General features: G+C 28.0%; 1 protein-coding gene across 1 annotated transcript in view; it reads left to right on the top strand.

Annotated features, from left to right (window-relative positions):
• LOC142327973 (multivesicular body subunit 12B-like) overlaps positions 1-23,327 on the top strand; it is a 77,917-nt gene extending 54,590 nt beyond the window's left edge. Inside the window, exons 3-8 of the mRNA XM_075371396.1 lie at positions 478-607; positions 5,187-5,279; positions 13,128-13,321; positions 16,432-16,496; positions 17,169-17,222; positions 19,064-23,327. Of these exons, the coding sequence (XP_075227511.1) occupies positions 478-607; positions 5,187-5,279; positions 13,128-13,321; positions 16,432-16,496; positions 17,169-17,222; positions 19,064-19,105 (578 nt within the window). The 3' untranslated portion in view covers positions 19,106-23,327. The remainder of the gene's footprint in view (positions 1-477; positions 608-5,186; positions 5,280-13,127; positions 13,322-16,431; positions 16,497-17,168; positions 17,223-19,063) is intronic.
• Positions 23,328-25,001: the final 1,674 nt, after the last annotated feature.

The following is a 25,001-nucleotide window of genomic DNA, read 5'->3' as shown; positions in this document are numbered from 1 at the left end:
TATTGTGAATTATAACCAGTAGCTAATCAAAATGAGTTTATCCTCAAAATCTGTCCAATTAAATACAAATGTGCCATTTTATAAAACCCTTACATGGTTTTAAAATTTCAGTACCATATTTGAAATTAGCATGCAGATTATAGTCAGAAATGCTATATAATGTTACATTCAAATTTTGGGTTGACTAGTGTAATTTTCATGCATTTAACCACATCTTTCTACATATATAACACTGCTTTATTTACATAATCATGAATATCAAAATTGTTTAATTGATGCAATATTATATTAATAGTCATCTTAAAGAGTTTATTTATCACCATAAGTTTTTCTTCTCAAATTATTTTTATGAAAAAAAATAATAATATTGTTCAATAGTAACATTTTTTTATGAAGTAGTGTATTTTTTCTAATGAGAAAAATTGGTGTTGTGAAATGCTAGTATATTGAAATGAAATTATGTTTTTTTATCTACAGAACAAAAATCTTGGCGAAAAAGGCAGATTTGTTACAGAATGACTAGAAAAAATCTTGCACTTTCTGCTATAACAGATATAATAATATTAAGTAGAGCACGTAAAGCTCCTGATGGTTTTTTATTGGCTGGGTAAGTCTACTTAATTTTTATTTCCTGTATAAGTTTTGAATATATTGGTTGAAATCGGTTTCCTTTTTTTTTAATTGTAATTAATTTGTATAATGTGTTATTATAATGTAATTCTGTTATGTTATTTTCTTTGTATATTAATGCAAAAGTAAAAAAGGTTTCTTTATATTTCAAATGAAATTTATCAAATCAAATATGTTTCATTTTCATGACTTTCCTTTTGGCATTTTTGAGGTAAAATAATTATCTGTCACTTAAGAACTCTTGTGTTTTCTGCATGAAAATCTATGATAAGTGATTTTCATATACCTCTTTTGAACCCAACTTTATACCATTAAGAGATTTCTGTAGAGACCGAAACAAATGGCAAGTAAACTGACAGTACAAAGTCAGGACTAAATGGTGAATGCTTAAAAACTTCCGAGCCAAGCTCTCTCACCCTTTGAAGGGTCAATGATGACCGCCAAAAATGTGTGAGGTGTAGCATTGTCATGATGTAAAATGGGACATCTTTCCTGTTTATCAATTCTGGTCACTTTTTATTGATTACTTGGTGTAATAAAAGTGTAATGAAAGATTCTTTTCAGTCCACCTTCAACTTACTTCAATCTAATAATAATAATAATAATAATAATTTTTTCTGTACATTATTGTTGTGTATATGATCCATTTTTCATCACCTGCAATGATTAGTTTAAAAAATTGTTCAGTTTTGTACTGAAGTAGTAATAATTCGCTGGTGGAAATTCGATCCATTAAATTTTTCATTGTTAAAAATCATGTGGCATCCAAATATCTAGTTTTTTTTTAATCATCCTTCAAATGGTTTAAAACTGTTTTTTTGGTCAATGTTTAGTTTGTTATATCACAACTAATAATGTTGTGATGTTCTGGTCTTGCTCAGTTTTTTCCATGATATTAATGATTTTTCAATCATTGGCTAACCACAGTGAGCTGGGTGCATCATTGATGTCAAAATTTCTATATTGAAACACTTGGACTAATTTTGTCCATACATACTAATTGTGCATTATGCCCATAAACATCACTAATTTTTTTTTTTTTTTTAGCAGCCTTAGTTGCACTTTCCTTTTTTGTAATAAAATTTCAATAATTGCATTCTGTTAATTGTTAGCTTGTTTTTGACAAAAGTAGGAATACCTGTGCTCTCCTATTTGTCCTATTCACTATGTTTAGGACTGGCAGACTTATTTATGTTTTCTAATATAAAAATGGTGATGAAAGGAATAAGATTGAAGGTTGTCTTATTGAATCTAAAGATTGACTAGCAGACTGAAGAAAGTGTTTTCTTGGAAACTTGGTTAATTGTATGAGGATTGTAAACGTTGTATTGAAGCTCGTGGGTGTTAAATCGAGTAGAGATATTATGATTAATTTATGTATTTTTTAACAGCCTCAGCCTGGAAGTTTAATTGTCAATTGTGTAAAAATAAGAATAACTAATGGACTACCAAATACAGCAATGTAGCTTAAACTAGCTAATTGAAATGCATATTTTAATTCTTGGATTACATTCAATTTTTTTTATTTATTACAATTGACTTATTTTAAGTAAACGTTTTCTTTGTTTATTATTGAGAAAAAAGGTAAGATAAAAGTGAATAAATCTGAGTTCTGTTTATTGTAGGTGGTGGTTGGTTTATTATTTATTTTATTAATAATAATCAGTATAATAGAAATGACTGGTGCTACACAGATTTAGTTTGACTCTGTTTAATCAAGGAAAATAAACATGTTCTGTTAAGATAGGAAATGTAAACTGTAAAAGGAAGCAGAATGTATTATTTATTTTATGTCTTTCCTGATTGGCTTATATGTGCGTAATATCATTGTTATTTCTAAGATCATAGATTAAATTAATATCTACTATTTATACGTATAAAAACATTAACTTTAAACATTATAGAAGCTGTAAATATTAACTGGCAATTTTAATACAAAACACTAGTATAAAGAATAAGATGTTGATCCCAAACTGAATGTATTTTTCACATCTTTGTGGTAAATAGTGTAAGTTGTAGGACTCAACATAATCTCTAATCTCCTGCCTCTAATTTTGATGCAGAGGAAAACTACTTTAATTATTACTTTTGTTAGTATGCATGCCTGGTGTTGATTGTTTGTTTGTTGTTTTTGATCATGCTTATGTTACTTTTAAAACTTGATTTCTCTCGTATGAACATTTGTGACCATTGAGATTTATGGAAGTAAAAATGGTATGAAATTATATGTAAAATAACTCAGATTAAAAAATTCATGATTTTTCTTTGTAATTGTATCCAATTAGATTATTGTAACATGCATAGTTTTGAATAAAAGTGTATGGAATTAAATTTTTCCAATTAGATTATTGTAACAGGCATAGTTTTGAATAAAAGTGTATGGAATTAAATTTTTGAGCACAGTAGTGTTCTCTCTACTACTAAAAAAGAAAATTCCCTTCTATAATTGACTCATATGATAGGGATTTGATCAGGTTGGAGGCAGGGAAAATGATAAATAAATCAGTGCTATGGTAAATAGAAGCAGTGAGAAGACGCATCTGAGGAAGTTTATTTACTTTATGGTTAATTGTTTATTATTTAATTTCATTTGGCTAAAAAGTTTATTAAAAATAGTAGATGAAAAATTAAAAATTCAATTATTTTTGAAAGTAGGCTTAAGATCATTTTATTTCTTGGCCAATTTCTCAGATTACTTATTAAAATAATGAAATCACACTATCACAGTTTACATGTTTCTTTTAAAGAAGGTTTATTTATTTATTAAAAAAAAATTATTGTTGAAAATAATGGTTGGATAAAAATTTCACCATTGTTAGTAGTAAATTATCATTGTTAAAGTAGATCATTTGTTTACTTCAATTAATTATGAATAAATAAGCTTATTAGAAAATAAACTTACTTATTAGAAAATATAATAAAGTTAATTCATTTATTTTTTATGAGGGTTGTCTGAAACGTTTTGTGCCTAACATAAAATACATATTTTTTCTCTAAAATATAGTTTTATTTTTCAGCAAAGTCACCTTTCAAGTCGATATAATTTTTCCAGCATCGTTGGAAAAATTATAAACTTTGACCCTTCCAAATAGTAGCTGGCATCTTTCTCCGCAAAATAGATGTTTACGTATGCGATAACCACATCTGATGAAAATTTCTTTCCTCCAAGCGAAACTTTAAGGTTAGGAAACAAGATAAAGTTTCTTAGGGCCTGATCCGGTGAATACAGTGAGTGGTCAATCAATTCAAAGTGCAATTCGTGGATTTTAACCATGGCAACTGCCAAAGTGTGAGCAGGTGCATTGTCCTGATGGAAAGCACTTTCTTCTTCTTCTTCTTCAAATGTGGTTGTTTTTTTGCACTTCTGCCTTCAACTTGTCAAGTAGTGATGTGTAATACTGTCCCGTTATTGTTTTACCTTTTTGTAGACAATCTATAAACAAGATTCTATTGCTATCCAAAAAACAGTCGCCATCACCTTCCCGGCTGATGGAACTGTCTTCCTCTTTTTCAGAGCAGGTTAACCCTTTGCATCCCACTGTTTAGATTATTGTTTCATCTCAGGAGTGTCGTGGTGGATCCATGTTTCATCTACAGTTATTTTTTTCTTTATTTTCTTTTTAACGGTGGACCTGGAGGTCCACCGTTAGGTATTGCTTCAGAGGATGAGATGAATGATTTATGTGTGAAATGTCATGCCTGAGTGGGATTTGAATTCTTATCTACAGTTATGAATTGACACAAAAAATATGACTTGTTTTGCTTAAACTGCTCCAACAGGGCCTTGGAAATATTCATTCGAATGCGTTTTTCGTCCAAAGTGAGCAAAGGTGGCACCCAACACGCGGATAGCTTCCACACATCCCATTATTAAGTTAATATACGACAGTTATATTCTTTCCATATGCCCATAGTTTCTACTATTTCTCTAACCTTAATTCGTCATTCGTCCAGTACCATTTGGTGAACTTTTTTGATGATATTGGTGGTGGTTGCAGTTTAAGGCCGTACCAAATGCTCATCATCAACCAAGCCATCCAACTGTTTCAACCGTATTTAAATTCAACTGTCCATCTTTTCACCATGGCAAATGATGGGACAGAGTCCCTGTAAACAGCATCCAACTCCGTTTTAATTTGTGTAGAAGTATTGCCCTTCAAATGCAAGTATTTAATCATGGCATGATATTTGATTTTTTCATTTTCACAAAAATACTCAAAAATGACTTACTTAAACAATTATCAAACAACTGAGCATCCAAAATGACTGAAATTTTAGTGAGTACCTTTCAACACATGTGCGAATACATTTCCTAACATTTGTTGATGAGTGCTAAACATCTTCATGTTGAGGCTCAAAACTTTTCAGATAATCCACATATTATAACATTTTGAAACAGAATCCTTTTAAAACAGAAGTAAATGATATTCTAGTTGAATCTCAAAACTTATTAATCAAGAACTTAAAAGTTCTTGTTTGCCTTAAATAAATTTAAACATTTTTTAAAACTTAAAATATCATTAACATTAAATATTTTTATATTTTTGATTTTTCAGTGATATAAATGGTATGGCTCTTTGTTTTAAGACTGGTAGTCCAACTGTTGTTGCTAGTCCATCAAATAATTCAACACCTCAGCTTGGATATAGGTAATCAATCAGTTGCAATTTTTATATAAAGTTTATTCAGAATTTTTTAACTTTCTTATTTGTAAATTGTTTATTTTTTATATTAAATTTTAAATGCTATTTTTTCATTTGGTTTTTTTTTAATTTAGCTCCAGATTATCTTTCTTTATTAAATTCTTTATTTAAACGTTTTCCTTTGTAATTGTAATTCCCTGTTAATTAACTTCAAAAAGGTAGAATTTAAAGGTGAATTGAATAGTATTATTTTATATCTTTAATAAATTTTTGATATATGCTTTATTTTTTAAAATGTTTATTTATAATTGTTTAGTTTTATTTAAACATAGGTAATCTTACAAAATAAAATCCATTCGCACAGAAAGAAAATCACTACAGGACAAGTAAAAGATAAGAAACCTGAATCTTGATAAAAATGAGAAAAAGAGCAGATTAACAACATTTACTATTACTAATTATGAGTTTAAGGCAGTTCGGAATCAGGAATATATATTTTTATTGAGGTTTTCCTACTTGTTATTTTGAAATTTTTCATGGAAATACTTTGAATATGAAACGTGAATCATTATGTAACAGACAATTATTGAATACTGATAGCGACAAACAATTATAAAAATATGATTAAATCATTTTAAGTGACCGTGTAATTTTTTGTTTGATAAATCTCGCATATTTTCTGTAATAAACTTAGTGTGAAGTGGCAGGGAACTTTTACAAAATAAAAAAGGAATCATTGAAATCTGTGCATTTGGTTGTCAGTAAGATTTAAACATACATAAAAAAGCATAAAGGTTAAATTGAAAACTTCTGCCTTTTGATAGTTATATTAATAATTGAATTGTGGAAAAAGGGCAAGTTTTTTTTCAAATTACTTGTTTATAAAGGATCTACTAGATTGGTCTGAAAAATTGTTTTGAAAATTTGTTCCATTATTTCAGAAATTTATTTTGAAGATTTTTTTTGATTAAAAAAATATATTGACATGCTCATTGTCAAATAATCTTTTTTGTAAATTCTTAAAATTTTATAAAAATGAAGTATTACAGTGCATATTGAGCTGATAAAGCATATTATTAAATTTTCAGCTAATTTTTGTGCTATTTCAAGTTGGAGATGTGCAATTTATTTACTTTTATGCTGCTTATGCAGTTAGTTATGTCAATTTTTAGATTTTAATCTGTAACTTTACAAGTCAGAAATTTAACTTTAATCAAATAAATCATTGTAAAATATTATGCATAAATATAAAAGAAACTGAATAACAGATTTCAATGTATATTTGTTTATACACAAGAGATCCCCTATTATTTCTAGTTTAGAATTCAAATTTTATGACAATTTCATCAATTGCTCTGTAATTATTATTTATATTAAGATTGTGATTAAACCATTTTTAATATTATTTTATTATAAATTTTATGAAATTTAATTAAGTATCACAGAAAAAAGTAATAAGAAAATAGATTAGGAAAAATCACTCAATTAAAAAGAATTATGACTATTATCTGTCAGAAGTTACAGTAAAAAATCATTTTGTCCTACTGGACAAGAAATGTAGTGCCATGAATTTAGTGATAAAATTTCAATAAACAAGCTGAATTCTTGTTGCTGAAAAAACATCCTGGGATCTGGAAAAATTCCAGATCTCAAAACAGTTAGCATGACTTTTCACAATCTGCGGAAACAGGTTCATGTCAATGTATGATGCGGCCTTCTTCACAATCAGCTGTTTGAACCGTTCATATTACTTGCTGCTTAAATTCTGAGGTCTACTTGCACTTTCTTCAAGAAGAATTGCTGCTGCTGCTTGAAGATATTCCTCTAGCGCTGATGCGCAAAGTGTACTTTCAACATGATGGCATGCCTTCTCTTGTGTTGTTTTCCCTCCCTTAAATCATAATTTCCTAGAGAAATGGATCAGTTCTGAAGGTCCACATTCCTGGTGACTAAGATTCCCTTATTGTTTTTTCAGGTTAAAACCCATAAAAAATCATTAATTCTGCCCCTTAGTTAACATCGTAAAAATTTCAGTATGACCTAATTTCACCAGGGTAGGTGAAATCCAAGTGAAATCTTTTACTAGTCATAACTTGCAAATGAAGCTTAGTAGGTCATATGTTTGTATGAATTTTTTCCATTATTTTAACAAGTAGAATAGGTTATGAAATCGCACGCGTGCGCGTGTATCACAAAGACTACTGTAAATATATCACAAAGTGTACTGTATATATAAAAACACGTGTGTACAATGTATATTGTTTTATGTATATATATATATATATGGTGAGCCACATAGAAATGTGGTCTCAGCTGTAGTATCTCCTGGCACATGCTGTGTCATAAGGTGGTATGTTTGTCATGCATGTGCATTAGTTGAAGGTCATTGAGTCATTCATAAGGCTTAAGTCTTCCCCTCCTGTTCAATGAGTCTGTTCTAGTGTTTGTGCGTCATGGTCTATTCAATTGAGCAGCATGGTTTCATTGTGGAGGAATAAGTTCGCACAACACAGGAAATTTCGTTCATGAAAAGTTTCGAGGGGCATATCCTAGAAGTAATGTTCCTACAAAATCAGTAATTCAAGATTTAATGTAAAAGTGGAGAACAACTGGCTCTATTACCAATGTGAAGAGTGTGAAACAACCAACTGTTTGAACTCTGAAAGTTGTCTCTGATATAGTGAATCACAGTGGAAAGACTCCTCACAAGTCAGCATGACGATGAGCCCAGGAAACAGGAGTTTCTCCTACATCATGTTGGCAAATACTTCATGGTTTACAAATGAAAACCTATTGTATGAGTTGTGGATGAATTAAAACAACATGACGAGGGTAAACTAGTAAATTCCTGCCAGTGGCTCTTACAGAATGTTAGTGAAGGATTCCTTGATTTTTTTGTTCATTTCAACAGATGAAGTGCAGTTCCATTTATCAGGTTTTGTTAATTCTCAGAATACGTGGCACTGGGCTACACAAAACCCAAATGAAACCAATCAAAAACCACTCCACCATTGAAAAACAGTTGTTTGGTGTGAATTTCTGGTGGCCAGATCATCAGACCAATATTGTTTGAAGAAACTGTTGATACCGATGTCTATTTATGACTGTACATAGAATTTACCATAACTTGACTCTAAAAGAACTTTCTTATGGATACTTCCAACAAGACTTGCCTCATTTGTGATCGGTCTCTTACTCAAATCCTCTGAAATTTCACGAAGGATAGAACAATCAGTAGGAACTTGTGGCCACCTCAGTTTCCAGACTTATTGCTGTGCGATTTTACCTCTGGATCCATCTGAAAGGGATAGTCTACAAGAACCACCAACCCATGGACATCGCAAGTGTTCAAAGACAACATTGAGATTGCTTGTATTCCAGTTGAAAAACTGCAGAAAGTTTTTCTGAACTTGATTTGCAGTATTGAACTTTTCATAATGGTTGGTGGTGAGCATTTTGAACAGAAACTTTAAAATTACATTGCAATATTGTAAATATTCCTTTTTTTAAAAGCACTGTAATTGAGAATCAATAAATTAAGTAATTTAATGTTACTTTTTGCTTTTCCTGGGTTCGGTTTTATTTGGCCTATATATATAAAAGATTCAAGTAATTTATTAACATATTTCTCACTGTGCTAATAAAATTTAATATTATATGAAATAAAAAATCACCAAAACACAGTAATTAGATAAGTTATTAATATGGTAAGCTTACCTTATTGAATTACTGTGTTTTGGTGTTTAAATTTCATATTATATATATATATATATATATATATATATATGCTTCTTTCTCAAGTATTATCATTTTGTCGTAGAGTAGAGTTTTGAATTTTATACATGTTCGGAGGAACTAATTTTCTATAAAAGTCAAGTGCTTTATGTATTTTTATAGAATGTCTTTTTTATTTTTATTTTTCTTGTATTAAGCATTTTTTTAAATTTTTTTGTATAGTTAGTTGTTCATATATATATAAACCATTTTAAAAAAAATTTGTTAGTACAGATTTATACAAATAAAAATTATATATTTGAAAATCATTTAGTTATTGACTTTATTGCTAATGTTCAGTGTGTAATTATTAATACTTTATTGTAAAATGAATCAACTAGTTTTTTTTAATCGATTACATATCAGAATTTTTTATGAAAGTATATTTATATTTCTGCTGCATAATTGTATAAATATGTAATTAATTTGATAATTAGTGCAGTTATTTTTTTTTAAGAAAAAGATTATTATCAAATAAAATCACTTAAAAAATCTGTAATCAAATTAATAAACTTTTTATTTAATTTCAAATATAAAAGAAAACTGTAAACCTATCCTAGTATTATTTTTTTTTTTTTTATTAGCATAACCAATAAATTAAATCACACTATTTTTCAAAACAATTCTTGTTTTTGAGTCATACATATTTGAAATGAATGTTGCATTTAGATTATAATTGATGATGTGTCAAGAGAGAAATTTAAGAGATATTTTTTAAGGAATAAAAGGAAAAAAGAAGTCGAAGTCTGTTAAATTGACAATTTCTGCTTTCACTAAATTAGTTATATAATTCAAGATGGTCTAACTATTTAAATATTTTATTTTATTTCTGCATCATACCTTCCTGAACCTTACATGTTTCTGGTTCTTATGTTTTATGCAGATATTTAAATTTTTTTATTCATAATTTTAAGATGAAAACAAAAGGAAGTAGGAAAATTAAAATTCATCCAAGTCTGCTGAGATTGATTTATAATCAACCTCAAAACTTGGTGGTAATTTTACGTACAAGTTACCTTACCTAATCTCCAGGCACTTAAATTTGATTGAACACTTTTGTGGAAATAATTAGCCATAATTTCTCTATTGAGAGTATTGAGTTTTTGTATTTGTATTGAAAGTGTGTAATAACATAATTATTGTGTGATGATAATTATTAGTAATAATAATAATAATATTTTTTTTTTGATTTCAGTCATTTGACTGGTTTGATGCAGCTCTCCAAGATTCCCTATCTAGTGCTAGTCGTTTCATTTCAGTATACCCTCTACATCCTACATCCCTAACAATTTGTTTTACATATTCCAAACGTGGCCGCCTACACAATTTTTCCCTTCTACCTGTCCTTCCAATATTAAAGCGACTATTCCAGGATGCCTTAGTATGTGGCCTATAAGTCTGTCTCTTCTTTTAACTATATTTTTCCAAATGCTTCTTTCTTCATCTATTTGCCGCAATATCTCTTCATTTGTCACTTTATCCACCCATCTGATTTTTAACATTCTCCTATAGCACTGCATTTCAAAAGCTTCTAATCTTTTCTTCTCAGATACTCCGATTGTCCAAGTTTCACTTCCATATAAAGCGACACTCCAAACATACTTTCAAAAATCTTTTCCTGACATTTAAATTAATTTTTGATGTAAACAAATTATATTTCTTACTGAAGGCTCGTTTAGCTTGTGCTATTCAGCATTTTATATCGCTCCTGCTTCGTCCATCTTTAGTAATTCTACCTCCCAAATAACAAAATTCTTCTACCTCCATAATCTTTTCTCCTTCTATTTTCACATTCAGTGGTCCATCTTTGTTATTTCTACTACATTTCATCTATGCCGTTCATTGTTTCTTCTAAATCCTTTTTACTCTCTGCTAGAATTACTATATCATCAGCAAATCGTAGCATCTTTATCTTTTCACCTTGTACTGTTACTCCGAATCTAAATTGTTCTTTAACATCATTAACTGCTAGTTCTATGTAAAGATTAAAAAGTAACGGAGATAGGGAACATCCTTGTCGGACTCCCTTTCTTATTACGGCTTCTTTCTTATGTTCTTCAATTGTTACTGTTGCTGTTTGGTTCCTGTACATGTTAGCAATTGTTCTTCTATCTCTGTATTTGAACCCTAATTTTTTTAAAATGCTGAACATTTTATTCCAGTCTACGTTATCGAATGCCTTTTCTAGTTCTATAAACGCCAAGTATGTTGGTTTGTTTTTCTGTAATCTTCCTTCTACTATTAATCTGAGGCCTAAAATTGCTTCCCTTGTCCCTATACTTTTCCTGAAACCAAATTGGTCTTCTCCTAACACTTCCTCCACTCTCCTCTCAATTCTTCTGTATAGAATTCTAGTTAAGATTTTTGATGCATGACTAGTTAAACTAATTGTTCTGTATTCTTCACATTTATCTGCCCCTGCTTTCTTTGGTATCATTACTATAACACTTTTTTTAAAGTCTGACGGAAATTCCCCTTTTTCATAAATATTACATACCAGTTTGTATAATCTATCAATCGCTTCCTCACCTGCACTGCGCAGTAATTCTACAGGTATTCCGTCTATTCCAGGAGCCTTTCTTCCATTTAAATCTTTTAATGCTCTCTTAAATTCAGATCTCAGTATTGTTTCTCCCATTTCATCCTCTTCAACTTTCTCTTCTTCCTCTATAACACCATTTTCTAATTCATTTCCTCCGTATAACTCTTCAATATATTCCACCCATCTATCGACTTTACCTTTCGTATTATATATTGGTGTACCATCTTTGTTTAACACATTATTAGATTTTAATTTATGTACCCCAAAATTTTCCTTAACTTTCCTGTATGCTCCGTCTATTTTACCAATGTTCATTTCTCTTTCCACTTCTGAACATTTTTCTTTAATCCACTCTTCTTTCACCAGTTTGCATTTCCTGTTTATACTATTTTTTAGTTGCCGATTTTTTAGTTCCTTTTACTTTCTTCATCACTAGCATTCTTATATTTTCTATGTTCATCCATCAGCTGCAATATATCGTCTGAAACCCATGGTTTTCTACCAGCTCCCTTTATTCCGTCTAAGTTTGCTTCTGCTGATTTAAGAATTTCCATTTTAACATTCTCCTATTCTTCTTTTACATTTTCTACCTTATCTTTTTTACTCAGACCTCTTGCGATGTCCTCCTCAAAAATCTTCTTTACCTCCTCTTCCTCAAGCTTCTCTAAATTCCACCGATTCATCTGACACCTTTTCTTCAGGTTTTTAAACCCCAATCTACATTTCATTATCACCAAATTATGGTCACTATCAATGTCTGCTCCAGGGTAAGTTTTGCAGTCAACGAGTTAATTTCTAAATCTTTGCTATAAGTCGGTCCCCTCTTTCATTCCTTTTGCCCAGCCCGTATTCACCCACTATATTTCCTTCCTTGCCTTTTCCAATGCTTGCATTCCAATCTCCAACTATTATTAAATTTTCATCTCCTTTTACGTGTTTAATTGCTTCATCAATCTCTTCGTATACACATTCTACCTCATCATCATCATGGGCGCTTGTAGGCATATAGACGTTAACAATCGTTGTCGGTTTAGGTTTTGATTTTATCCTTATTACAATGACTCTATCGCTATGCGTCTTGAAGTACTCCACTCTCCTCCCTATCTTCTTGTTCATCACGAAACCTACTCCTGCCTGCCCATTATTTGACGCTGAGTTAATTACTCTAAAATCACCTGTCCAAAAGTCGCCTTCCTCTTCCCACCGAACCTCACTAATTCCTACTATATCCACGTTTACCCTATCCATTTCCCTTTTTAAATTTTCTACTCTACCAACCTTTTTTAAGCTTCTAACATTCCACGCTCCGACTCGTAGAATGTTATTTTTTACTTTTCTGGTGACCCCTTCCTTAGTAGTCCCCACCCGGAGATCCGAACGGGGGGACTATTTTACCTCCGGAATATTTTACCAAATTACACACATTACATAAAAAATGTGTGCCTATTTTTATATTCATATGCAGTTCATTTGAATATTATATATTTTTATTTTGTGGACTACTAATTGAGAAAGATATTGTTTAATTTATATTTCAGTTTAAATCCTAAAGGGAACGGTGAAGTTGTACCACCAACTGCTCAACAAAATGGTGTCTCATATCCTAAAATTAGTTCACCAACTCATGATTATGAGAATCTAATTCGTGTCATTCCTACTCGAAAAGCACCTAAGCCACCTGCTCCAACACCGCTGAATACCTCAACTTATGCCACTCTTGCCACTCATCAAGGTAATTTATTTGTTTTTTTATATCCTATTTGGTTTTCTACAACTTAACATCCATGCTATTCATTTTGATATACGATATTTTAATGTGTAATTTTAAGAAATTTAGAGTCAAATTGAATTTAAATATGTATTTACTTACTTTATCCGGTTAATTATTTTCTGCCTTAACTTTAACATGTTGAATGCAGTACAAGTCTTCTTACTGCTGTACTGGATATCTTGATCTGAATTCACCTTTGATGTGTATCATTTGTATGTGTAGATCTTCAGTTTAATACATTTTCTTAAATATGCTTAGTACAATTTTAGGTTTAATTTATAGGCTTGGAAACATAAACTGGTACATTTGCCAGCATCTGTATTGAATAGGTTTTTAGAACACAATAATGAGATAACAGGATTTTGGGATTGTGTATGGTGTTGGTTAATTTTGTAAAACATTAACAACATAATAAAGTTAATGGTGTGGAGAAGATGCACCTGTAGCAACCAGCTACAATTAGACTCCCACTACTTATGCTTATGCTTTTAAATAAAAACTTTAGTTGGAACTTATCTGTGGCTTGGTTTACAAAGAAAATAATCAGAACTTGTTATGTTGGTTTTAAATAAATTTTTTCATATCAAAAACTTGTTAAAAAAAAAATTATCAGTCAAGACTGGTATTCATGTAGAAATATTTTTATGGCTGGATGTCTTATATATTTTGAGGAACTTGAAGAGAGAATTTTTATTAGCATTAGTTATTTGTAACTAAATCAATTTGAGCCATTGAGAGTATCATTTGGCTTTATCCAAAAATTGGAAATTTAAAACAATACAATACAATACAATACGACTTATAAGCTGGCTGTTGCCATATAATTTGTGATTAATAAAGATTATGAATATTATACTTTCTATAAAAAGCTATTAAACTTAACACCCATGTTTTAATATAAATCATTTAAAAATTACATCTTTGTTTTCTTAGCTATTTAATCTACAGAAAATTTATCTTGAAATTAAAAAAATAAAGAATTTCAGGACTTGTAAGTTAGATTTATTGTTGATTTAGAAAGGTTCTGTATATTTTTAGGACGTGTTGCATGTATAAGAGTGAAGAGTCGTTTCATAGGGATATTTAAAATGAAAAACAGAAAATTGATAATATCATGGTGTTGATGGATGATGTCCCTGTACTATGATTGAACCTTAAAGCAGTTATACTTTTTTATATTTTTAAGTTTACAAATGAAACTGCATCTGTTCAAGCAGTATTCCTGAGAATGGTTTTTTCTCTTTTTAGTGTTATTTGCAGGTTGATTTGGTGTCAAATTTAGGCTATATATAGTATTTTAGAAATATACCAGGAGGTGCCCTCTTCTTAGTCAAATTGTTTTCTACCATTTTTCACTTATTTCATTCCTAATAATCCAAACTAAGTAGGGCCATAATTGTTATGGTTCAGTGAAAGTCTAAATCATCCAGAAGTTAATTCATCTGGAAGATGAATTAATGTTTTTTTACTTACTGTTTCAGAATTCATACTTTTAACATTGTAGGTTATTTTATTAGACTATTTCGATGAATTTTGAAGTGAAACTTATAATAGGACTTATGTTATGACCAAGTACACTACAGTAAACTGAAAAAAGTAACTGTCCATTGTGTTGATTTTCTTTTTAGATTCACTTTGTTTTGTTTAATTTTTCTTTGTGTTTATTTTTTTCCTTGTTCGATTCTAAGTCAAGTTAAAATCTTATTTTTAAAAAGTTTTCTTCTTCATCTTAACAAAATAACTTTATTTTTTCCTTTAGTTGTTAGTTAATTTTTTTTTATAAGATTTCATAATGTGCAATGATTGGTATTTTTTTTTGCTTTTGTTCCTCAGTTGATAATTAATAAAACTTTATATTTTTTCTCTGTAGTAACTATAATGATTTTTCATTCTATTGCCACATTATTTAACATGGCCTACATGCGCAGGAATACACATGCACACACACACACACACCAATAAAAATAATAATTTGAAGGCTTAGAAAAATAAATAAATATGTTTAAATACCAATCTCCGTGGTGGAGTGGTAGCCTTGTGGTCTTTCATCTAGAGGTCCCAGGTTTGAATCCCGGTTAGGCATGGCTTTTTTCATACACTATAAATTTCCATTTTTATTTTCCCCCATGTATGTAATATAAGTTCACTAAAATATAAGAATATTACTTTGCAGTATTTTACGTAAGATTGCAATAATGACTGACCGTTTTAAATAAATAAAGCTATTCTGATTGAAACAGAATAAAACATATAGAAACATAAAAACATCTAGAAGTAAAGATAAATTATAAAGTAAAAGATAAATGTGAAACATTAATTATTTGAATAGAAACATGAAAGAATGTTAAGTTAAATAAATATAAAATTACTACAAAATAATTCACAAATCAGAGGCCACTTTTGAAACTTATTTTGAGCGTGTATTTATGTAAGCAGATAAGTCATGTTTTCTATTTTAATTTAATTTTCTATTATTATATTTTTATTTAAAAAATTCATCAGCAGTATAATATTTCCATTAAAGAAAATGTTTTAATAAAATTGGTAGGACGATTTTTCAAAGAGTTCAGTAATTTAATAAAAATGGCAATGAAAGCATAATTAAATCAAAGCAAAATTGTATTGAGTTATACAAAGATGGTTCTGTTTTTTAGTGTGGTAAAGGTAGATATTATTGTATTTTTAAGAATAAGAGACCATTCTTTTTAGCAAAGATTGATTTATCATCAACTTTAATTATCTCTCTAGATTAAAGTTGTTCTTAGTAAAAACATTGGATGCATTTTCTATTTCCCTGTTAACTGTAAATGCTTGAAATTATTTTAAATTCATAATTAGTATTTGATATTTCAAAAAAAAAAAATTGAGTTTAAACGTAAGAAAAATAATTTTGTGGAGGGATTCTGTCAGATTAATTAAAACAACTTTTATAAATTTCAAATAAGTTATCTAAAAAGATAATTGTTTTTATACTCGAGAAGAAACATGCTATATGTTATCAGTTTTTGTTTGTGTGTTGTAACATGATGTTTTAAAACATAGGAAGATAATTATTGTAATTTATTTTACAGGTCTCGAAGGTATTCCATTTGTTCTGAACCCTAAATATTCTCTGTCTTCAAATACAAATAACACTGTGAGTTTTATTTATTAGTTATTTTTATGTGTAATTAAAATCATTTGTTTTGAAAAAAAATTATTTAGATTAATTTTATTTAATATGGCCCATTGCTATAATTATATATTATATAAAATAATTATAAATATACATTATAAATCTGCTTATCAACAAATGTTTGTTTAAATTTACATTTACCTAACGCGTTCGGAAAATTATTTCCTTCTTCAGGGATGTATCGTAACTAATTATACATATAATAATATTTCACATATTAAACAAGTTAGATAATTAAAAAATATTTGTATAAATATAACAATTGATCATCAGTTATTAAAATCAAGCTGCACGTAATGTGTCTTGTAAGTGTGGTAGTCACAATTGTTATAATATTTTGTCTATACATACATACATACATACATACATACATACATACATACATACATACATACACATACACACACACATACACACACACATATATATATATATATATATATACAGACACACACACTCACACACACACACACACACACACACACACACACACACACACACACACACACACACACACACACACACACACCTGTAATTCCTTAATATTTATGTTATTAACTTTATACTGTTTATATTTTAGACATATGATGCGATGATAAATAATTTATTTTATGAATGAATTCTTTGTTACAGCCATCACAACTTCCAGTTATAAAGGCTAAAACTAAATATCAGATAGATAAAGAAGTAAGTTATTTAATAACTTTATTTTAATTAATTATAGTTAGTTGTATTTGATGTATTTGATATTTTAATAAAAAAAACTTGATCGATTTGCTTCAGTAATAAAGAATAATGAATTTAGCTTTAATAAAAAATTATCACAGTTAAAAAAAAACGGCAATTATAAAGAACATTCGTTGCATACAGAAACCCAAATAAGTGATAAAAAAATACAATACTTTTATTAATAATAGATATGCAGTTCTGTATAAACCACAAAGATTGTTAATATTCCACTTTGGATGTCATTCTACAGTATATGTGTGGTTCTGAGCAAGACAACTACCGTGGTCAGAAGAAATTGCTCTGTTGGCTAGTTATCATCCTTCCTCTTCTCATTATCTTACTTTTTATTCATTCTTGGTCAGTTGCTGTTAGAGGTGAATCAACCACTCTGGTTCTACTTGTGCTATGGTGGCACCACAAATTTCTTTACTGGAGCTAGGGTTCTAATCAATTAGTCAAATAATACACGTACAATAACTCCAAAAAAAAATATAATTGCCAGATCTTTTCTGATATTTTTCTAGTCAGAAGTTTTCAAAGCATTTTTAATTTTAAGAATGTTAATAAAATATTTTCTTGTATAGGTGATCATATGATTAAAGATAGATTCTGTAAGACTGATTGTTTAAATAGTTGTATGTAAGTGATAGAAATTGGTTTAATTCCAAACAAATAGAAGTATTTTAGAAAATTGTTACATTGATAAATCTTCAAAAAATAAACTAATAAAACAATAAATAACATAGTCTTTTGTTTACAACAGTTATAATTTTAAGTAACTGTTATTTAGTTCATTTTTATCTATATGATTATATAGTTGTATATATAAAGTATATTCTAAAAAATAATCAAACTTTTTAATTATTTGGTTACCATAAATTTTATTGAATTATGGTCTGTTCCATTATGTAAAGTATGACACAATATCTTGTTAAGAGCTTCCTTGTAAGTTGTGCAGCTCATATGCTGTGACGATTTATGTAAATCATTATTTGTATCATTTTGCCATTTTTACAGTGAATGATTTATGTTAACAATATATAATATTATAAATATTATAACATTGTGCATGAAACTTGGAAAAACATTAATCCATTTCCAGAATTATTATTGTGCAAGTCAGATAGGGTGAGGTGAGAGTTGTATGGTGTATAAGGTTTCCTGTTGGTATAATAATTAAATATATAAGGTTTCCTGTTGGTAAAAGTAATTGCATGACAATTTAATCCTTTACAAAGGATTAAATTGTCATTGCATTGTCATGCATAACATGTTAAATACTGCTAACAGAAACCTTTCAGCAGTATTATTTATACACATATGTTGATTGACACCAGTGAAATCATCTATAAATAAAACATTATTGCTTGTTAATGAAACCAATCTTCTAACATGTGGCTGATTAAATATTAATGATCAACCATTATTGAATATTTCATGATGTACATTCTTGATGACCATGAGATGTAGTCCATAAATTAACATTAATGCTTCATGAATTTCTCCAGGTTTCATATTTTCATCTGTAAAAAAAAACAAATGGCAGAATTCACTCTTGAACATGAAGTAACAAAGATGCACTAATTTTAATGTGCTATCATTCTGGATTGAATATTTGTACCAAGGATGACGTAGTTTTATTTGAAAAAGAAGGAATTATATTTTCCTTCACCACTTTGCCAAAGCGTCTGGAGTAATAGTAATAAAAGATTTAAAATGAAGATTACTGTTTTAAATATCTCATAATTTTATTTTATTATGTAATTAATACATGTATTGTTTTTTTTTTCTTTTTTCAGTTTGAGTATGACTTTAGACTTGAGCGACAGTATACGTCTTAGTAAATATTATTTTTACTGTTATTCTAATTTTATATATATATGCTTATTGAATTTAAAAGCTCTTGCCAACTGCATTTTATTGTGTCTTTAATTATTGTTATGTATATTACAATGTTTATCATGATTTTTAGACATTATTATTCATTTATGGCTTAAAAAATATTGATGAAAAATAATATATAAAATACATCAGTAATTCAATAATATATGTAAATAAGATAAAATTCAGTTCATTATTTAAACTACAATTTTTTTGATATCTAACATTGTCTTTAGCTACAGTATTAATTAAACTAAAATTTGTAATAAATAATGTGATTTCCAGTTAAGTAGTATTGTAGGTTGGTTTATGAAATGTAAAAAAATACTAAATAGTTACTTGTACTTTGTGTGGATTCAGTTATTTTTTTCTTGTGATGAAACTTAGATATATTCATGGTTTTTTTTTTTTTTTTAAGGCCGGAACGCTACCACTCGTGCCACGGAGGCCAGCAGTTACATTCAAATTAAATGAAAGTAAATTTACCTATTTTTTTTTATTTTTTTATTTTACACATTGGTAAAAAAAGTCACGGATTCTTAATTTTATTGAAATGTTCATTTATTTTGTTCCTTAACCTACCCAGACATATTTTTTTCTAGATTTAAATAGGCCTTGTGAAATGATTCTTAATGTTTATTTAATAAACTTTGGGGCATTAAATTTATTTCTACCGATTGCTGACTTATCTTGAAATAATTATTTTCTTAAAATATAATTTTTTGAATATATCAGAATCATTTTTAATGTACTTTATTTTGTATACTTCTAAAGTAAAGACGTTTTAAAAGAATAAAAATATGTTTTAAACATTTTAATGTACAAGAAATAAACATTTAAAAAATTATATAGGACTAAGTGAATATTTAAAAAACATTCATTTAAAGCAACATATTTTATATACTACTTTTAATTTATTAGTTTGTCACAGTATGATGTTCAAAAAATTTTTTTATGTGCATTCCAACCCCACAGGTGCAACACAGAATGGTGTCATTTTTTAAAAATTATTCTTTGCATCAACTTGATTTATCCCTTTTACTTACATTTTCTGAAAAGTGACATGTTTATTTTTGCTTTTAGTAAAATGGTTTCCATTTCTTATTATAATTTGGCAATTATGATTTCAAGAATCTGTATTCTACCACACATATTTTAAACTGATTATAACTGCTCATTATATTTTCTATAGTTACTCTACTGACTGTAAGAATTTATAGTTCATAAATAAAGTGTTAGAGAAATAAAATAAAATTTCTTATGTTCTTTAGATATCTACATATCAATAGAAAGCTGATAATTCTTTGATGTTCTTTATCAATCCTTACCATCAGTGCATTTTAATATTAGAACCACTCTACATCACAACACTTTTACATTGTCAATCTCTCGTTTCTTCCTTTCTTCTTTTCTTGTTTGAAGTAAATTTTTTCATGTTACCTGGTAGTTCATGGTACCTGGGTTCATGTTACATGGTTACCTTAATTCCCTTTTATAATTCACTTCATAGCAATGTTAGCTAATAAATTATTAACTGATAAATAAATTATAATTCACTCTTATATTAATTTTTTAAATTGCAGTTGGCTTAATTTTTTTTTGTCTTAACATTACGACAGCATATATTCCTCTTTATTGAAGGTATTAAGCTGAAGAACTTTATTGATAATTTAAAAATAGAGTTTTTTTCATTCCAATAATGGCTGCACTAAAGAAGGTGTACAATCGCCACCATCAATAGAATCTTTATTGTTTTTTTATAGTCTGTTCACCTTGAATTTATATCATTTAAATTCATTTTACCTTTCATCCTGTAATTCATTTTAATTCCAAACCTAGTTCTTTTACTTGGATTAAACTGCGTAAACATCATCCTACCTGTAAATGTCGTTAAGTTTTCATCTTATAAACATCTATTTTCTGGAGCGGAACTTTTATGAAATATTGCTTAAATATAGAAACTACTGGCCTCATCAACCTAAATTGAAGTTTCTAAAAAGAATGAAGAATTAAAATTACCATACACCTTTACAATTTTCATACACCTTCTTAAAAACACAGAGTTAAAAGAAAAAAAAAATGGTTGTCATTACTTTTCTGTTAGACAAAAAAATCTTGTAAAGTTTCTTTTGTAATTCTTTAATTTTTAATTGATCGAAGTCCATTATCAGGAAAATTATAACACCTTTTAAAATGTTATTTTTTTCAACCTTTTTTAGATTACATATTTATTTGTATATTTATAATTACCTGTAAGAACTAATTAAAATCAACCCAAAAACTTTACAAAAACAAAATGAATTCACACAAAGTATGCAATTATTACCAAAGAAATATCATCTAGATCATCTCCAAATAAATTGTTGAATATTTTTGCCATAAAAGCATTAGTGCAAGAGAATAAAATTTCTATGCAGTTGGATTTGACATTAATTGTGGGAAATTATATCAGAGATAACATATATTCTTTCTTGCAAAATATTTTATATTAAGAAACATTATGAAATATGAAATATTATATGTTTTTATTTTTTTATTTTTCGACCATGTCATCATTGGTAAAATATAATTATTATAAATTTATTAAAAACAGCTTACCAAATATATTATCTAAAGAGAATTGTGTATTATAAGTCTGATGGATCCTTCCTTGTGTTTTCACTTAAAATTCAGAAACTGGGTTCCACTCAAGACTATTTTTGAATAGAATAGGTTAATTTACTTTTTCATTTTAAAAATATTTATAATTATACTATTTTTTTAATCTTCTGCATTATCAATCAGTTAGTTATTTGTTGTAGATTGCAAAGTCCTGTAATATATTTATATTTATTTACTTGTATATTTATCAGTGATGTTCGTTCAAAGTGGTTAACTTCTAAAAATGATTTATTTTCTTTATTTAAAAAAAAATTAAACTTGAATATATGGAATTGGATTTTATTTGAAAACTTCTACTGTTTTAAAACAACTTTAAAAATTTACAAGTTAATTTATTTTTACATTTAAAATTTACAACAATATTATTAGTAATAAATATTATTAAATGCCATATAACTTTATTTATTTATTTAGTTTCTTCTTGCTCATTTAAATTTATTTTATGGCCAAAATGTTAGGTAGTCTTTGTTTAGATTCATTTTTTAATATGTATATAATTACTCGTCATCTGTATTAATGATATTTTAATTACAATAATTAATTTGTGGTCATCATACTGATAACTATAAAATTGATGAATTATCTACTCTGATTTGTTTCTAATTTGATATTATATACTTATATAAATAATAATAAATAGTTAATTGTAACATAGTATAGGTATTTTAGAATATAATCATGTATTGAAAAAAGAAGATATAAAAAGATACTGTTGTTACCCATTCAATTGCAATGACAGTCATTTGCTTTTCTTTTATATCTTACATTATCTTTATAGCATTCATTTCTAAATCAATTAATAATTGTGTATATGTTCCAGATTTTTATTTCAATAAATTCTTATTGTATGTGCATGTCTCTAGATATATTTTAAAGTGATGTAATAGAATTGCTTTTTTTGTGTTACATAAGGATATTTTTTATTCTGTTACATTGTTTACAAAAATAAAACTTTTAGAAAAAATAAAGAAAAAGTTTTTTTATCTTTTAGCAGTAAATAAATTAATTTCAATTTAATTAAAAACTTAAGCACTGTATATGTTAAAATAACAAAATTAATGCACAGTGAATTTATTCAGTTACTAATAGAGGATAACTGAAGAAAATTAAATTGTATTTTTTTGATTTGGTAGTTATTAAAAGTTTATTATATGATTGGGTTAAAGAATTTATGTCCTTTTTTTAAAAATAATTAGTTTGTTAATTATTATAAACAGAACAACCATAGATGCAATTGAATTCCAAAGCCTGTTACACAGCCAAGTTGTGATCACGTATGGTGTTAGTCATTCTCCATACATGGATAAAACTAGTTCATACGAAAGTTTTCATTGTATTATAAGTTGAAAAAACCTAAATTGCATTTAAATTTTTGTCCAAAAAAGGTACTCAACTGTAAACTGTATTGTGAAAAATAAAATACTTATTGTTTTTATTATACTACACCTTTTATATGCACATTTAGTAATCGGATTTAATTATTATTAACATATATAAAATTTAAAAAAAATTATTAAAAAGTATATTTTTGATTTTTAATTTTATAATCCTTTTTTTAAACTTAAACTAAAGTGAACTTAATAAAGTTTACTTTATTAAGTTTTTAATATATTAATGTGAATGATAGATATTATTATGCAACATTTTGCGTATTATACACATTCTATATAACCTTCATACAGTTAACTCAAACATGAAAAAAAATGTTTAATAAAAGTATTTGTTTATAACATCTTATTAATTAAACAAATAAAATTGCATACATGTTTTCAAATTTCTTTAAAAAAATATTTCTATTACAGTTATTATTACAACTTTTTTTTATAAACTTGCAAATAAAAAATATTAATCTTTTAATTAAATTATTGTATAAAAATGTAATAGAAATATTTTTCTTTTTCAAGTGATTTTCAGTGAAATGATATGTGAATAATGTCTCATTGTTATGTACATGGTGCTAAATTATATTATCACCATTTAATAAAATATAAATTATTTATAAATATATAATTCTTTTCTAATATGTGGATGTCTATAAATATAAAGATCCATAATAATATAACTATTTAAAAAAAGATAAAAATATAGTAGTTTAATTGGATTTGCCTAATAGCTGGCTAAATCTATTGCAGGGTAGTGTTCTCATTAAGTCCTCTGATGAATAAGGTAAAGGTGCCTAATATCGCCCACCAAATTTTAAACTTAGGTCAGAGAAAGTTACATAAAAATTTTAAGTTTCTTTCTCAAATAAAAGAGAAATTATTTAAGGTTCTTATACATAAATAGAATAGTTGAAAGTTTTAAAGTGAGGTTAAAAAAAAAGTTCTCCAAACTGGGATTTCAAAAAAGTACTCCGAATATCTCTCTTTTTTTTAGGGGCACCATCTGCTATGCTCCATTAGCTTCTTCCACATCAAAGGAAAAAAAAATTACTTTCCCATATTAAAAATATGAGTGATGTAGGCAGTGTGACTAGTCTTGTCATAACAAATCATCCAGAAATATACTTGTCAAGTATATTACAAAACCCCAAAAGAAACACAATATGGCAAGGGTGTAAAGGGTCCTTGTCACTTAAAATTACTAAAAACTTACATATACAACATTTCCAATAAAATGTTAAATCTTCAACTGCTGCAACAATATCACATGAATAAAATTACTTTTTTCTCATTCTTCATGCTATTGCCTGGGCTTCCCTTTAGGCCATTCTTTTTTAGTTCTCTTCATCTTCCTAAAGGGCTCGATGTCAAATTCCAAGGTTTCTGAGGCCATGAGATGAAATCTTCAGATCCCTGCCGGAAATTGCGGAGGATCTCTTGCTGCCAGCATCAAGTGACACCAGCTCCTGTGGTGCAGTGTGAAGTACATTACAGTTGAGACTGGATGCACTCAACGCTAGAATGTGTGAGGTGGCTGAAGTCCTTGCCCTTGCACTTAAAGGCCTCTGTACTTTTAGAGGCTACATTTTTGTTTTCTTTCACTTCTGTTTTCTCCGTTCCCTGTGTAGGGATTTTTGTTATTTCCACTTTAGCTGGAGGCTTCTCGTCCATTTTTCGTTCACTCTCCTTCCCCTTGAAGCTTGTCGATGGCTCATTTCTTTATGGAGATGAACTCTTTTGTTCAATAAGATAGGTTTTTGTCTTTGATGACTTAGGAATGCTTTCTCTACTTGATCCTCTGATTAATAATTTG

This window comes from Lycorma delicatula, chromosome 7 (genome assembly GCF_047948215.1).
Source record: "Lycorma delicatula isolate Av1 chromosome 7, ASM4794821v1, whole genome shotgun sequence".
Classification (NCBI taxonomy): domain Eukaryota; kingdom Metazoa; phylum Arthropoda; class Insecta; order Hemiptera; family Fulgoridae; genus Lycorma; species Lycorma delicatula.
The sequence above is the reverse complement of the archived record's forward strand: the minus strand, read 5'-3'. Positions and strand labels throughout refer to the sequence as shown.